Below are 18,548 nucleotides of genomic sequence, written 5' to 3' on the forward strand. Positions count from 1 at the left end.
AAAGTCTTTATAAATTGCACATATACAATAAGTACTGCATAAAGTATAAATTACTTTATATGAATATTAAATTACAGCCCATAAATAACTGCTGGGTAATTTTTTTCTGGGCTTTTTATTCAATAAGGCAGAAAAAAATACAGGAACAAAAGTGGATTTGTTACTAATAGTGAATGAGGTGTCTATCTGAAAATGTAAAGAGAAATCCTATTGGTCTTCTTTTCTATGGTTTTTAAATAACCCCAAAAGGTGGCAAAATGCCTCAGCAAAGGCCAAACAAAAAAAAATCTATGCAATAACAAATGATCTTTTGTTTGCCAATAAACAAATGTTTCTTTGTTGTCCCTAGCTACCATCAGATTTTTTTTTCAATTTGTAAAGTTCCTCAGAGCTATGGAAGGGAAAACATAACACTATTTCCAAGCAGCTTTGCAATGAGGTCCCCAAAAATACGCACAATACATTTCCAAATACAATAACTGTGAAAAGCATAAACAAAAAAATGAAATCCCAACTTCAGGCACAACAAAAGAAAAAAAACATTTGCAGTTCCCCCCATCCCACTGCAAGGGTTAAAGGAGAGGAAAGGCTAAAACTCTTTTGACCCTACTTTTCCTTTAGGTCACAGGAATGCAACAGAGGACTAAAGTTGGCTGATGTCACTGTGCAGGTCCAGGCTCTGGAAAGATCCCAACTTTAATATCAGGATCCACCCAGATCCTTGACTGGCAGCTGGCTCTTCCTCTCAGCCCAGAAAGCCTGAACCAGCCGCCCCCCTGAACAGCCTGGCGCTTCAGTGAGAGCTGGAAGGGTGGATCAGAGAGCCGATGACTGACAGTCACTACTCTCAGATAACTGAAGACTGAGAACTGAATGATCAGGGGTCTTTGATTGCTCAGTTCTTGGTCTTAGAGGCAGAGAGGGACAGATGCAACATCAGACCGATGCTGCATTCATCTAGGTGAGTATGTATGTTTGTTTTTTTTTAATTCTCAAAATTTCTTTTTTAAATGCTCATTGCTCTAGGAGGTAGAACGATAGGCTACATTACTTACCTGTCCTCTTCTCCAAGTTCATGTCTGGGGACAGAGCCTTGGTGGCATCACCTACAATGCAGGTATATTACATGGTAGGGATGACTGTGCAACCACAGCTAAGAGTAACTTACAGAGGAGGCTGCGATGGAATTCCCGCATGGAAAGAAAAATCCTGGTCAAGTGAGGAGAAGGTAAGTAATACCAGCTCATCTTCAACCCCCTAGAATTAACAAACATTTAAGCCTTGCAGTGTGAAGGGGGCCCCACTAGGAGGGTACATTTTTTTAATGATAGCAATAAAAAAGAGAGGGTAGAAAACTTGGCATTTTTAAAGTAAATTACACTACTGATATAATTTAAGTGATATGTATACATTGTTTACTTATGTATTATAAAGGATTTATACAGGTTTTGGCAACAGCATTTTTTTACCCAAGTTACTGATTTTATACTTTTGCATTTGTCTTAAAGTGATACTAAAGGTTTATTTTTTTTAAATAACAAACATGTCATACTTAACTGCTCTGTGCAATGGTTTTGAACAGAGCAACCCTGATCCTCCTCTTCATGGGTCCCACCCCCGGGGACCCCCACTGGTGCTCTAAGCCCCTCTCCCTGATGAGTGCTCTGGGGGCACTTGTGTGTGCTCTCTTCCGAGCCACCTGTGTCTATAAGACACATGGAGCATGGCTCGTACTCGCACTCCACTCCCTTCTCACTGGCTGTGACTGACAGTAGTGGGAACAAATGACTTCTGCTGCTGTGTTTCAGCAAATGATGAGGGAGAGACCCGGGAGAGCTGCTACTCTCGTGCACATCACTGCATCAGAATCGGGTTCATGTATGCATTGGGGGCACTGAGGTGGACCTTTACACTGAAGGTTTTTCACTTCATGCATAAAATGTATGAAGGTAAATAGCCTTCAGCCTTTAGAACCACTTTAAGGCTAATTTACAACTGTGTGGCATGCTAATGTGTGTTATTTCACGCATTATTGTACATTGCATTAATCCATTAATTTGAATGGATAATTTCTGCCTAACACACCAGAAAATAAAAAAAGTGCATTTGCCCTTCTTATCAAAGCAACACACTACAATGCATGGTAGTCTGTTAAAATTAATATTAAAAAAATATAACATAGGGACTACGTAGAAGAGCAACACCCCTGTTGTAATTGTCAGCATCTGTGGTGAATACCTGTGTCTCTTCAAAGCACACTTTGCTTCTCCTCCCCACACTGGATATTACATAATTATTGTGTCCCTTCTGAACAGCAGGGACGCATTAGAGATGTAGAAGCCAAGAGGTGGAGGAAAGCCACAGGAGTTGATTTACTAAAACTGGAGAGTGCAAAATCGGGTGCAGCTCTGCTTAGAAACCAATCAGCTTCCAGGTTTTTTTTTTCTTGTCAAAGCATAAACTTAAATTGGCTACCATGCACAGCTGAACCGGATTTTGCACGCTCCAGTTTTAGAAAATCAACCCCACAGTGTGCAGTGGGGAGAAGCTAACATTAAAAAACTCAGATAAGTACTAAGGGTTTCATAAAATGGATATAGCTCTATAAGACAACATAAATCATTTTTTTTACTAATAAAAAAATGGGTTGACATAGTACTGTGTACCACATTGTAATTCCAAAATTATACCAAAAAGAAAAAAAGGAGGATGCACTTTTAAGGTACCGAACATATAATCAATAGAATCAGTTTTCCCATTTTTTACATTTGCTGTTAAACAAAATGTAAAAAGAGTAAATGTTAAAATGTGGTGGCTCCATTCGTTTTTTTAGGATTTTTCCCTCTGTTTTCACCTGGTGATCAGGCCAGTAACACACCTCCTGTATTAGAGTGCCCCCACTCTGTATGAAAAGGCAACAAAAACACCTTTGGACAGCAGCCCTGTCAGTCGGGGGGGGGGGGGTGGTTAGTGTTTGATGGACTAGCAGATGAAGACACCAACAAATTGAATCCAAACTCCATCTAACACTTTATAAGCTGTTACAGCAACAGTTTTATTCCTTTTGTGATAAAGGTTTTACAAAAATAAATAAAAGCTGACCATTGTAAGGAACACTGTCAGTGTTAAATGGTTTGTCTCAACCATATAACTACTACATATGCAGGGCAGCATGTTCTGTTGAATATCATCAGACTTACTGGCTGGATCACCAGGTGAAAATAAAGGAATGAAGGCTTAAAAAATGAATGCGGCCATCACATCTGAGAATCGGTAAGCTGCATTATAATAAGTGCTTGCTATTGAGTTTAATATGGCTTTAAAATCTTGGGTCTGCATAACTGCTGTGGCCATTATGAGGGGTTTTCATTTTCCCTACTGAATGATTTATCTATTTATAGATAATCAGTGGCAAAGTGGACAAGAACAAAAACAGGTAGATTAGGACAGAATTAGGAATTATGGCGTGGAGAATTAAAGAAATATAAGAAGCCACCTATAACTAACATATCACATCTAGGTGGAATGGTGCTTTAAAAATTTCACAGTGCTGATTTAGGCCCCTTTCACACAAGCGGACTGATCAGGTCTGCCTGTCCATTTTTCAGGCGGACATGATTGGATCACCCATTCTCTATGAGGAGACGGATGTAAATGGACATGTGTGCATTTACACTCACCTGCATCTAATTTGATCCAGATGAATGGTAATACGTTCACCAGGGGCGGACTGACCATTTGAGCACTCGGGCACTGCCCGAGGGCCCGGGGTCAGTAGGGGGCCCTGTGAAATGCCCCTGGTACCTTTTCATAGGCTTTTTTGGGTGTGCTTTGAGTGTGGGCAAGGACACGGGGGCCCCATGATCCCCTATTGCCCAGGGGCCTCATGAGTTGTCAGTCCACCCGTGATGTTCACCATCCATCTAGCAGATCAGATAAAATGACAGTTGGATGTAAATGGGCAGGCGTAAAGAACAATGAGCTGTGTCCGTGTCTGCACTGCAGAAGCGGAGCTGACACGGATCTGCTTGATGGAGTCCACCCCATGTGAAAGAGGCTTTATATTCAGATAACGGGATAGGTTTGAAATATTTTCAGCCTCTAAATACTAAATTATATGTGTCTAGTGCAGTATTTAGCAACCAATCAAAATGAATCCGATTCCTCTACTAATTCAATGGTTCTCTGGTTGCTGTGGGTTGCAAATTCTTATTTTTTGTGCCTTTGTCATATAAGTTCATATGAACAGGATAATAACATTTTAAAATTGTAAATGCATATAACAGTATTGTTTTCTTTAAGTAGGCATGATAACAAAATTGTGAAAACATTAACCCTAAACAGGAGTGAAAATAATGGTGTAACTATTTGGGAATATTTTGATTACTAATGATACTATTGTTCGCTTTTATAAAGGCTCAGCTGCATAGTAAGATGCAGTATATTTTGGCAATGGTCTGTGGGGCACAGACAAGCAGCTGTACATTCCTGCTTATTCACTGGTGAACAGGATCTGTGACAGTCTAAAGTAAGCCCCATCATAACATGCCATTGGGATACTGCCACTCACTATACTATATCCAGTGTCGGCAGAAATAGTAGAGCCATTCCACTGACTATTGGCTGGAGCCGAAGCTAAATGTGTGTGTCTGAAGCAGATAGGGTATTCCTGGGTCTCCATGCCTCTAGAGTAATGACTGCTGAAGAACACCTGCAATTATGTTGTTAAATCTCATATTTTTTGTTTGCTTTCTTCACAATTTGGCCTTCTGCCAACAACAAAGCTTTAGCCCAACATGCCACCTAGATCAAACTCATGGATTAATTTGTGATGAATGTCCTCTTGGATACACAGGACCACGCTGTGAACGGTAAGAACATATTGAATTATTTAGATACATTAATAAAGTAATGAAGGTGACATTCCCCAACCATTCACTGCTGGTGTATCTAACTGGTGCTTAGAGTGAATGTTTAGTGAATGTTACATTCACCATTTTATAAATATGCCCTTTTGTGTACATTGCTTACCCATTCTTACATTGTACCTACTTGTACACACAAAACATTGTATACTTACAGTACATTACACTTGCTTATATTGCATACTTAATACAAATGTTTACATTCATTGCACTTTTTCTAATTCTTCATTAAACTTCAATATACAATGTAGTAAACAAATGTCCCGTTACCTGAATTTGAATGTATTTTCATTAACTACAACCAAAAAATGTTTGTTACTTGTAAATGAGCAAGTGCAGTAGATTTGCAGTTTTGGTGAACTGTCAAAGGCAATAATATTTAGTTTTTCAGTGCTGTATTTATAATATATTCTATGTATGATATCTAAGTATGCCAGAGTATGATTAGCATTTTTTTAACTGGACTTGAATAATTAAAAAAGCAATGATAATATGCAAAGTGCAGCAAGAAATCCATCCGACAGGTTTTTAGTTTTCCAGAGCCAGGCTATTGAAAAGTGAGTCTTGATTGGCTGCTGTGACTTGCTGCACCTTGTTCTTTGCCTTAGTTACTAAGTATATGACATATTTCTCATATATCATTCTCATCTTTCACTTACAATATATATATATATATATATATATATATATATATATATATATATATATATGGAATCCTGCATGCTGATTTTATTTTGTCTTATGAACATTTGTACTAGTTGTATACTAATGATAGTATACTGTAAATATGAAACCATAGCTACACGTTACATTTTGATTTTGGTTTGGAGTAGAACAATATATTTTAAGCTCATTCTAACTTTAGACTTTACATGCTCAAAAGCAACAGCTGAAATTCACATCTCTAGAGATCACGTTTCAGCTGCAAACCTCTTTTGGTTTTGAAGTCAGCTAACACAAGCAGAATTTTGTACAGTTTTTTTATGTACATATGTGTATGTGTGTACATTAATTGGAGACAGGTTCTCTTTTGATGGATGGGAAAGAGTCTCACGACAGATGCTACAATGGTGAAGCCATATCTTTTATTGCCAATTTCCAGATATAAAATTGGAAAGGGGCATTGTCTGCATTAACCTGTTATAGAACTCTATTATTTCATGTGTCAGATAATATATGGGTCTCATAGTAAACTTTTGGAATCAATGCTTTCCCAAGGTAATGGGCATCTTTCATGGCCTTATAGTGCTCTTATAGTTCTCACTGTTACTAGTTACATGCAGGTCTTATAGCGGTCTTTTTTTAGTGTGCTAGTCCCAATGCAATCAATTGGTTATGTAACGTGCTTCTATAGCATACTTTCAGGGACTGTGCACTTCCGATAGCTCTCTCTCCCTCATAAAACAAGCACTACTCCCATAACATTAAATCGGAACTAAAGTTTCAGATTCACCTCTCATCCAGTGAAGCAACATTTACAAGATCTCTTACTGGCACCAGCATCTTCTCTTGGGCTTCTTCCAGGTTTGGCACCTTTGGCCATCTTGATTAGCCAGCTCTAGATGATGCAACTTCCACTGATACATGTTGAAGTCAATTCATCCTGGCAACAATGCCAAGATGAATTATTGGTTGCTAAATTAACTTTCTAAAGACGTTTGTGAGCAAGCAGGTAAGATGTTTGTATTGCTGAAGAACCATAATATGTCTCTGCTGCAATAAAAAGATAACAATTTAAAAGTTCCACTTTAAAGTAGAACTAAAGGCAAAACTTTTTTTTTCCATTTTGAATAGAGAAAGGGCAGTTATAACCCTACTAAGTTTCTTTTTCCATCTCTAATGGGGAGATTTCCCTTCACTTCCTGTCCCATAGCCAAAACAGAAAGTGAGAGGAAATCCCTCCATACTGAGGCATTCCCCTGTTGTCACCAGAACTAGTGTCCATATCGGGAGATTCCCTTTTATTACTATTCTGGGGACAGCCTAAAATGTGGGATTTTCTTTCAGTTTCAATTTCAGTGATCATGATAAGAAGGACAAATACAGAGGGTGAATCTCCCTAATGGGGGCACAGACAACAATAAGAACCCAACAGGTGTTCTACGCATTGAAAAAGAGGATAGTAATAGTTAAGTACCTCTTAAAAATGTATTAAAAACAAAAATGTCATACTTACATAGTCAGTTTCAGCATGCCATAAATCCCATAGATTCACATTCGGACGCCACAAACCATTCACTCCCATAACTAAAAAACATCCAGCTGTGATGACAACACTAGGAGGCCACCCAAATATTGTCCTTGTACCTTCTGTTATGATACAGTGCATTATAGAATGTGCACATTAACTTAAAGCAAAACTAAAAGGAAAAACCTTGTCCCCATTTTGGATAGAGCAAGGGAGGGGTATAAACCCTATCTTTTTTTGCCATCTCTGTCCCATTGGGGAGATTTCGATTCACTTTCTGTCCCACTGGTAAAACAGAATGCAAGAGGAAATCCCTCCAAAATGAGGGAATCTCTGATTGTCACCAGAGTCACCAGAACTAGTATCCTCTTTGGAGGATTTGTTCTCTATTCCTGTCCTGGTGACAACCCAAATTATATTTCATGTTCACTCTCAGTGATAATGGTATACAGGACAAATTGAGAAGGTGACTCTCCCAGGTGGAGCCACAGACAGCAATACAAATCGTACATGTGTTCTAATCCCTCTCCTCGATGCCCAAAGCTAAAAAAAAAAAATTACTTTAGATACACTTTAACCTAAACATAAAATGAACATGTGTGTGCCAAGCACAGTGGCAGGTCAAATACTCTACAATGTGCGGGTAAAATAATACCTATAGGCAGTGCTGTCCAAAGGAAAAGAGGCAGCATATTGTACAGTATGTATGGATAGCTATAACCTCGGTTCCAAGTAGCAATAAATGAAGTTATGAAAAAAAAATGAAATTCATATAGTTTTGTTATTACATGAGATGCAGCACCACAAGGGAACATTACAGAGAAACAAATTGTTTTATTTGCTTAGCTGATCAACGTTTAGACACTGAAGCATACACGCCATAGCCAACCATATTTGTTAGTAAATACAGTATGTACAGTATGCTATTGCCTGTTCAATCATATGTAGAGCTACCCCCGCAGAAGCTGCTGAGTTTGATTGGGTCAATCTAAGCTCTGCATAGCCAGACAACATGTATTTTCCTAATCTTCACACACAGCGTGTCAGGACAGTCCTTGAGCTGTTGTTTTTTCTAATTTGTATTGAAGGGTTAACAACTTGGATGGGGTCTAGGTGTATATGGGATGCCAAAAGAACTGCAAACTTGAGGACAAACTTCATGTACAACAACCTGTACATTGTACAAAAAAATGTGGATCAGGAAAATAGCACTGTCTCTTTAAGGAGCACTGTAGTCCCCTTGATGTACCTCCTCAGACCCCAGGTGAAACCTTCCTCTTCATCTGGTCCAGAGAGTGTAGACATACTCACACTGTCCTGTCCTGTTAGCTTGATGGGTTGGTAGCTGCTTTCAGGCCTTAAGCTGGGCTGGCTCCTTCCCTGCTGCACAGGATGTCCTTCCAAGGAGACTTTGGGCAGTGGAGATCCTTCTTTCCAGCATCCTGCCTGTTGGTAGGCTCCCCTTCCTGGGGCCCCCTCCCAGGCTTCATACTCCAGCCTTCTCCTAGTCCATCTTCCACCTGACTCCCCTGCTGCACAGGTTCTGCCACATATAAGGGTTGCGCTTAGCCACCATGCCTGGCCTCCTGCCTGAGGATTGGCCAAGTTCCCCTAAACATGCAAATCTGGACCTCTGCCCCTCTTCCAGAAAGTTCTAGCAGTTTTTGGAAGGGTGGGGGGGCTCCAGAAGCCTTGACCTGTACAGCCTTCTATCCTGTCCTGAGGTGAATGAACTACCTTACTCCCAGTATGACTCATCCCAGGCTTCTACCAAGCCTCACCAAAGGCATACTGTATAGTAAATACTATGAGGATATGAGTATTCTGGTTTACCTGTGAGAAGTGACTTGCAGCCTTAATTTACTGTACTTCTGCATCTCATGATCATAAACGAATACCTAGCACACATACCTAGTTTGCAACCTTTTATTTATGGACTGGTGTTATTCTGATTAGCATTTCTCTTTAATAATGATTTATAAAGTGTAATCTTAGTATTTTAATGAATACAATCTGCTTAATTTGTAATCTGCAGGATACATTTTTACAGAATACAGTTTTCCTTTTGAATGCAATGTTTGAGACAGAACAGGTTTGATGCAGAGATGGCAGAGCTCTTTGCATATTTGCAACAGGTGTGGCTATAAAGATCAATGGAGCGTCAAAGCAAGCTTTGCATTTTTAATTTCAGAAAACAATGTATTGAAAAATCACATTATCTCATCAGAGGGCGAAAAAGTGACTTTGATGATTCATTACTAAAGCAAACATGTATTGACCGCAGGAAAAAAAACAAATGTGAGAAGGCAACAGACTTAAGCATAAAACCCAACTGTAGCCAAATGTTTTTTCTTTTGTTTTGAATAGAATGAGGGAGGGTTAGAGCTTCTGTCATGTTTTTATTGCCCTTTCTCCATTAGGGGAGATTAACTTTCACTGTCTGCCAAGTAAGGGGTACAAAGGACGAGGGTGCAGACATTTTTAAATCCCAATAAATCTTAATTTGCCGCAATAACAGGTCTCAATAACAACCTACGTATTAGGGCCAATGATGGCAATAAAAGGATATATGATGTGCTGGACCAAGGTATGTAGCTAATTGTGCTTTTTATAGATATAAAAATACAAAAAAAAATGAAAGAAGAGACTCGCTTGGGTTCCCATCCTGACTGCAGCAGTGCTGTATGACTGGCAACCAGGGCAAGTGTCTTTTTCTCTTTTCTTTTTTGTATATTTATAAACTCTCCATTAGCTACATACCCCTGTCCAGCCTTTCATTGCCATCATAAGTCCCGAGGAAGGGGGGCAGGGGAACCCACAAAATGTGTTGACTGTCTCAAAAAATGGTAAAAAATTAATTTGGCTACAGTGTTACATGACCGCGCAATTGTCATTCAAAGTGTGATAGCGCTGAAAGCTGAAAATTGCCCTGGTCAGGAAGGGGGTAAAAGTGTCCTGTCTGGAAGTGGTTAATGCCCTCAAAAAAATATAAAACGCATAGTGCATTATCGACAACACATGATATTCAACATAACAAAATGCACTTTACAAAAATAGTGCCAAACGTGCAAAATCCACTCTACCATGTGTGCACATTTAACCATCCGTCACTTTCGGGGGTGAAAGTGGTTTTTGGCATCAGGGGTTTTTTCATTTGTTTAATTTTTTTTTTTTTTACATTTTGGTTTATTAATTTGTGATATCACTTAGTATTATACAGATACATTCACCTATAAGTGCATGTCAGTGAGCAGATTTGAATGCCACTATTGGTCTGAATAGTGGCTGTGAATCCACCCACTGCCATGTGCTGTGAATTAAAAATAAAAGTGAACCTGATGGAGAACTAGTGTTCTCAGTTTCTAATCAAGCTCCACCCACCTCTAATCAGGGGCGGACTGACAACTCATGGGGCCCCCGGGCAATAGGGGATTATGGGGCCTCCGTGTCCTCACCCACACCCAAAAAAGTTTATGAAAAAGCCAATGAAAGGTACCAGGGGCATCTCATGGGGCCCGAGTGCTCGAATGGTCAGTCTGTCCCTAAAACAAAACTCCTCAACCCTGCACCTGTCAGTGTGATGGATGCAGTGGCCGTGGAGGAAGTGCACTAACACTTTGACCTTAGTGCAGGCATTGACAGAGTCACATGTCTGCCAGTGACAGATACAAGAATATGATTCAAACACCAATCATTTCAATGCTGTGCACCGAACAGAGTCTACGTCGATGTCACCCTTTATGAACGAAGAGACTACTTCACCCTTTATAAATCCCCTGGATGTGTTTTCGCTTCCTGAAGCTTCCTGTCTGAGTTATGGATATTTAAATGGGGAGATAGGAGTGCAAGTGTCCAGAGTGATACCACACTTGATGGGAGGATAACAATAATTTATTAAGAGGCAAGAATGTACAAATCAAACCAATGCATTTCATGGGAATTGCCTCCCCTTCTTCAGGACTAGGTACATGTAAATGGAGATGGGTGGGCTCCACGGAGGTGAAAGCAGAAGTCAGCTGGACTGATAAAGAGGCAGCCTCTGCCTAACCAGGCGCTCCTTTCTCTCCCCGTATAATTGTCATTGCCACTGAAGCCACAATGCAGTTGTACCAGTAAGGTAGCAGCCTAAGGGAATTAAACACCACCACTCACATGTGGGACCACCAAATACTGGCTAGGAATAAATCTAACCAGTCCAGTGCAGTCCCTAGCTCTAACTAGGAATTATACCAGTGGGGTCACAAAGAGAAATAAATAACCTGAAAAAGATAAATTAAAGAAACACGGTCACCTTAGCTATGCAAGACAAAGTAACCGTCTACGGAAGGCTCCCCCAGACCCCTCTATACTCACTTTATAAGTGATCCCCCACTGCTTCTTCCACCTGTGCAGTTGGCAGTATAATGAGCACCCAGGGGGCCATTGTTATGGGGTTGGCTGTCAAATGTTCTTCCATACCCAGATATGCCAGGTATTGCAGCAATGTTGAGTCAGAAGGAGTTGTAGGTGGAGTGTTGGTAAGGTAAGTATAAGCTTGTTGGTATGGGGGTATTCAAGAGACACTGGAACTTTGCCCTGCATGGACAAGTAGACCATGTCTCTTTAACTCTTCCCCATTCTATCCAAACCAGAGAGGCTAGAATTAGGTTTCCAATTTCTTTTGTCCCATTGCCCCCTCCGTTCCCCAGAGCAGTGTCAGAGTTCTTCAATAGCCTGAATTATTACCTGAGGCCTGTCCAACCATTCTCCAGGCCCAATTACTCTCAGTTGAAGGGCACTGGGGAGTGTACACAAATCAATATAAATACTATTGGTGCACAGGATTTTTTTTATGAACTCCAGTGGTGCTTGGTGCAAAGGGACAAACTAGCTAAGCAGTGCCTTTTGGTAACATCTCTTAATTTACTTAGCATTTTTTGTAATCAGCACATGTTCATTTTAAGTTAGATCTAACCCCTAAGTGGATGACATTTAATTTGAAAAAATATTGAGTTTGCCAAACAGTTGGCATTTTGTTTTAACAATAAATAATGTTTTTGTCTTTTTGCATCTTAGTTCTACTGATATACAGTTACTTCTAGCCACTTTCTGTGTATATGAATTCTTTTCAGGGCCCATCGCTGTTCTGGATTGGGTTCCTAATGTCCACATTGACAAAAGTGACACCATTGACCCATTCCTGCGTGACCTGTGTTGGCATAGATGCCTGTAATCTCTATCGGCATGCATGAAAAAGTGAAACATGGTCAAAATTGATAGAGAGTTGTCAGGATGTGCATGAACAAGGACAATCATGATAGGATCATTGTAATTGTTTTCATAAAAATTGAGTATTTAAAAATATTGAGAACAACTTTTGAAATGACATTTAAGTGTTTAAGCTTATGTTTGGTTTCAGTGACTGGGTTTAAAGCTACTTGGCATTTATTGTAAAGCTTTTGCTAGTGTTTACTCTCTATGCAAAATGTAGGTTGCTATAGAAACTGCTTTCAACTTTAGCTGTATTATGAACAAATATTCTGTATAGAACTCTTATATACTTTTAGTTTCCATGCACCTTGAAGCTGTTTACCTTATGTGTGCTTCTGTAGAATTTTGAAGAATCTAACCCCAATGACAGTAAACATTGCAACAAAGCGTGTAGAAGCTGCTAATCTAGAAATTTTTAGTAACATTAAACTGTGTGACCTTCCTTAGTTATTTTGAAAGTATAGCTAAACTTTAACATTTTACAATTGTATTTATTGCTAGCTTTATTTCTTTTTTGTAGAAAGACGAGAAAGTATATTGTTCCTTTAGAATTCTTAAAGGTGAAGTGTGGGATTATAAAAAAAACACATTTACAGCTAAAGTGTCCATGCTGCTTCATTGGACTGATGGTTCAGCTTTTCCCACACCAGCTCTAAGCCCAAGACCTGAGTGATCACATGATCACTGATCACTCTGTTCTCAATCAGTTCTGAGTGGCGAGTGGTGACTTTCAGTCACTGTTCTCTGCCCTGCCCCTCCAATGCTCACTGGAATGCCAGGCTGGGGTGGAGGTGGGAGCGGTTGGCTGCTGCTCTAAGTCGAGCTCTAAGAGCCAGACCCAGCTGTCAATTAGTTAATATGGTCGGGATCCATCTAGAAATTGGAGTGGCTTTGTAACGTCAGTTGACACTGGGCTTTAGCCCGCTATTATCTGGTTCACAGGAGAGCAAAAGTAAGTGCACTCCTGTGACCCAAAAGAGAAGTATGGCCAAACAAGCGCTAGCCATATTTCTCTTTTAAACCCTACAATAAGGGAAATGCAGGCCTGCCTACCATCTCTGGCTTCCTTATTTTGGAAAAAGTAGGCAGATTAGAAACCAAAAGTGAACTCCTAATTGCATACATTTTTCAGCTTAGTGCTTTAAAACATATTGTAGCAGATGGGTCAACATGACAGCTAGTCAACTAGCATTTGTGGAAGAAGACAGCAGCGGTAACTTTCATATTCTTTCAGTAAAGATTTATTTTAACCTTGAGGGTGTGCCGGTTCATAACTAATGCTCACCATACACACTACAACCCTGATACAGTATGTAGCAAAACCATGCAATATGAAGAGTTACCTAAACTAATCAATCAATAATTACTCATGCTTTACATACTCTTGGGAGATTTATGGGACAACTTGAGAGGACTTTGTTCAGTCAGATTGTAATGTGCGTAGGGTGAGCTTATGTTATTTTTCTCTAAAGCTGTCTATACATGGCCTGATTATTGGCCAAGAGCAGTTCCTTGAACCTACTCTGCCATAGTTGCCAACAGTGCCGGATTGCCTGGGACACTCACAAATTTTTAACAGCTGTCATGATATTTCCTCGAACTGTAAATTCCTGAAAATCACCATTTGTCACTGACAGCTGTAAACTGTGCATTCAAATCATGAGGCAAAACAGAGTCGGGCGGGTGGCACTCAGAATAAACATCAGATGATGCAGCACACACTGCTGGAGACACAGATCATATTCCTCCCTTGGTCGTACCTCCTCCCCAGAAGCAACTGAGCCGCTCAGGCAGCTCCAATATTCAGGACTTTTACTTTCTGATGCCAGGGGGTCAGGTAGAGCCTGCCTCTCAGTGATTGGGTGGGAGTCAGGAATGGGGAGCCTTAAACTACAACACATGTTAGCAGGGGCGGACTGACCATTTGGAAACTTGGGCACTGCCCGAGGCCCGTGGTCAGTAGGGGGCCCCATGAGCTGCCCGTGCTACCTTTTTCATAGGCTTTTTTGAGTTTGGGCAAGGACACAGGGGCCCCATGATCCCCTATTGCCCGGGGGACCCATGAGTTGTCAGTCCGCCCCTGCATGTTAGGCAGGAGCGGACCCAACCAGAGGTATGTCCAGTGCTGTAATTTGGGCTCTCTCTGCATCTCATCATGATGGCTGGGGTCTCTTTTTTTGGGGGGAAGCGAGCAGCAGACATTCAGGGTCACTCAGACACTTCCATCCCACACACACAGTCATCTCCATCCTGCACATGCAGTCTGCTTTATCCTGTCATCTCCATCCTGCACACACACAGTCACCTCCATCCTGCACACACACACACAGTCATCTCCATCCTGCACATGCACAGTGAGCTCTATCTTGTCATCTCCATCCTGCACACATAGTCATCTCCATCCTGTCACTTCCAGTCTGCACATACACGCAGTCACCTACGTCCTGTCATTTCCATCCTGCACACACAGTCATCTTCATCCTGTCATCTCCATCCTGCACACACATAGTCATCTTCATCCTGTCATCTCCCTCCTGCACACACATGTGCATGTTTAAATTATCTTCTGGCTTAATATCAATATTCGTACAGATTAATAAGATCAAGTCCATATGTAGAGAACTGCATACATTGTAGGATTTATATATATATATATATATATATATATATATATGTGTGTGTGTATTTAATTTTTTTATCTGCAACAATTAAATATGTTAAAGATATGCTTTTTGTAGTACCATATCCACAGTGAATGCCCTACCTCTAATTAAAGTACATGCTCCGTCCACAGTGGCTTTCTGAACACACAGAAAAAAAAGGTGTCCCGAAAAACCTTTTATAAAATGTTGGCAGCTATGCTCTGCTACAACCACTTCTTCTATTGGTTGACCCACAAACATTTGGGAATAACTAGTCACTGATATCTTTTATAGAGATTAGCCAACCAGGGTCGAAAATGTGGTCATATGCCGGGTTGCATTATTATTTCTCTAGTGGAGTTCTTGTACAATTTTCCTGGCACAATTCAAATGTTTCTTGCAGGAAAAATGTCAGTCAGCAGTATAGATAACACCACCAGTAGCTGATAAACAGAAGTATTGGGTGGCATGATCTGCCAATCAGAGCTAGTTTAATACTGAGCAAAAAATTATTTGTCAAATTTGTGTAGACGTCCCCCCGCTCCCAAAGGTGCCAATCCTTAATGGCGATCAGGGGCCAAAGGCTTAAAGTGGAACTTCCTCTTTTGGGTGGAGCGCCGCTTTAAGCACGAAATAAAGAGCAAAAAGTAAAGGCAGCAGAACTGGTTCTCAGGACCAGTTGTTATGAAATGAATCAATTCCCTGATTCTTTCAATTCTGTCCAGAATTCAGTGTTTCCTGCACAGCTTTTTAAATACTATAAGGCACCACCTTCTGAATATAAACATGGAGCAAATCCTTGTTTTAAATAAAGGATGTCTTGCTAAAGCTCAGAGTCTTGTATTCATTTTCTATAGTAATTGAATTACCAGAGTGCAATGAGCTGGGCCACCAATCATTTGCATCACATTGAAGTCTTGGGGAGTTGAATCTACACTGCAAACCAGTGCATACAGAAGTATGTCAACTGTCTGACTGTGCATTGAGGTGGATACATGTAAATCACAATACTGTCTGAACAGAATTATGAACACTTTGACTGGCAAATTTAAATACCCACATGTATTTCATCTTTATGCAGCTGTTTGTCTTGAGTTCTTTCAGGGAGTTTATATATGTCTGTCTTCCTTCCACTATACTTGCTTCCCTGTGTCTTCAAGACCAGTATCACTATCCAAGCAGGCATGGCCCCTGCTTAAAGTGAACCTGTGCCCAGACAATGATTGCTAAAGTATTTACATAAATAAATTGCCACTCTAAAACATCACTAAATACAAATATGTACATATAAACAAAAGTGAAAACAATAAATGTGTAGAAAACACCATTGAGACAGAATCCCAAATAAAGTCCAAATCAGCAAGGATATATAAATACTGTCCCAAAGTCCTTGTGTGTGTGAAATTGTAGACACTGTGGGGGAGATTTACTAAAACTGGTAGACTCAGAATCTGGTGCAGCTGTGCATGGTAGCCAATCAGCTTCTAACTTCTACAACAAAACCTGGAAGCTGATCGGTTTCTATGCAGAGCTGCACCAGATTTTGCACACTCCAGTGTTAGTAAATCTTCCCCTGTGTATCTTCAATAAAGCAGGTGTGCCACCACCATATATTAGTAGGACCAGAGGCGGACTGACAACTCATAGGGCCCCCACACAAAAGGGGATCATGGGGCCCCTGTGTCCTTGCCCAAACTCAAAAAAGCCTATGAAAAAGGTACCAGGGGCATCTCATGAGGCCCCCTACTGACCTCGGGCCCTCGGGCAGTGCCCGAGTTTCCAAATGGTCAGTCCGCCCCTGAGTAGGACTCCTACTGGAACACATGGACTCTCAGCCTAATAAGAGTCATAAGCGCATGGGTAATATGGCTTAGAGGTATGCTTCCAACATTGCTCTTAAGCAGGGAAAGGTGCTGGACAACCAGTATTTTCAGAAAGATCACTTCAGACTTTTACCCTCTTATAGGTCTCTCCAGTATGTACAAATATTTGGCCCATAAAAAAAGAGATGAAAGCAGACATTGCATAAAACCATATGGGCAATTTGATTAAAATCAAAGAATGTCACTCACATTTTGAAAGACAGAAAGTGCTTTGTAACAAATAGAAACTCTGGTCCCGGGAACGATCCAACTTCCTGGTATACAAAAACAGCATGATAACATCAGGAACGTTATTGTCAAATAAAGTATTGTGACAGTGTGGCAATCTGTCACGATGTGGAAAGGTTATTTCACCCGGGATTCTCAACAAGGCAGGTTGAGGGGCTCCAGGGTACTTGGTTGATGCAGAGGAAAGTGGCTTTTCACTTTCCTCAGTTGTTTGTAAAGTCCATTTTGGGACCTGGAGCCTGGAGATTTCAAAGCGATTTGGGAGGGATGAAATCTCCAATCCTGGGACCAGGTTTTGGGAATGGCCAGGATACTGATTGCTCAGGTGTGCATGGCTCTCTTCTAGAGTCAGGACCAGGGATCTGGGCTCCACCCCGGCAGACAAGCGTCAGGAGGGCTCCACCCCGGCAGACAAGGGGTCAGTGCCCAGGAGTCAGGAGGGCTCCAGCTAGGTGAGGTGGAAGCCAGAAGCAGCAAGGGGCTAACTGTGTGTTAAAGGCCCTTTTGGAAGGAGTTTGTAGGCAACAGATGTAAAGCGGTATACCTGAGAGAGCCAGAAGGATGAATATTGTTTCATTTGTTTGATGGTGGATACCCCTGTGTGGGAAGCATTTCTCGAACATTTGTTTAAATAAAATTAGGCTAAAAGGCCTTTAAAAAGAAGAAGCGAATTGCTGTGTGCTTTTAAAAGAAAAGCTCTACCATTTTGATTCGAGTTCCCACAGTATTTACATATTCTGAACACGCAATATAGGCACTTTAAAACAGGCCCTCATTAATCTGTGTATCTATAAGCATTGGGGAGAAATTTGTTTTATATTTTTGCTGAAATCCTAGCAATTTTTCTATGAGAACAGAGTCTTAGCAGTCTGACAGTCTTCTAATGTAAATGACCTATCAGGTGTTTCTAAGCTGCTGAGCCTCATTTACACAGGCAGCTGAGGAGTAGTTAAAATAGGCAGTTGTCCCACAGTGTTACTTCATCCTTGACCATCGAGCTACACATTAACATGGCCAGCAGCTAGTACATATTTCCATGATTGTGGAGCCTTGCAGTAAAAGTGTACAGCCTGTCGTGTTTGGCAGGCAGAACTGCTGCCAAAGATGACTCATTCAAGTGCATAGGACTACGTTGCAACAGCTCTGCACCAGCACATATTGCATGTGGTTGTGGTGCTGTGGATTTTCACAGTTTAAAACAGGCATTTAGGAGGCAACATATCACCCCTGAGTCACTTGTCAAATGTCTTTTAAAAGATACCCACTGTGGATCGCTTTTCACAAGGACAGTTAACACTGCTGCACATGTAAATGAGGCCTTAGAAACCTACTGAGACACAACTTCAGAACCTTAATTGTGAATTTTAAGCCTGGGTTCACACTTTTGTGGTGTGTTAACACAAAGCACATTGATGTGCATTACTCTGCAGGT

At 40.8% G+C, this 18,548-nt stretch overlaps 1 protein-coding gene across 6 annotated transcripts in view; it reads left to right on the top strand.

The window, feature by feature from the left end:
• The window catches only part of LAMA2 (laminin subunit alpha 2), a 1,220,316-nt gene that overhangs the window by 692,957 nt on the left and 508,811 nt on the right, over window positions 1-18,548 (top strand). For all 6 annotated transcript variants that reach the window (XM_089676131.1, XM_089676133.1, XM_089676134.1 and 3 more), the window contains one exon: window positions 4,785-4,871. In XM_089676131.1, the coding sequence (XP_089532257.1) occupies window positions 4,785-4,871 (87 nt within the window). The remainder of the gene's footprint in view (window positions 1-4,784; window positions 4,872-18,548) is intronic.

This window comes from Staurois parvus, unplaced genomic scaffold (genome assembly GCF_062004578.1).
Source record: "Staurois parvus isolate SC_StPar_1 unplaced genomic scaffold, SC_StPar_1.0 ptg000165l, whole genome shotgun sequence".
NCBI lineage: Eukaryota > Metazoa > Chordata > Amphibia > Anura > Ranidae > Staurois > Staurois parvus.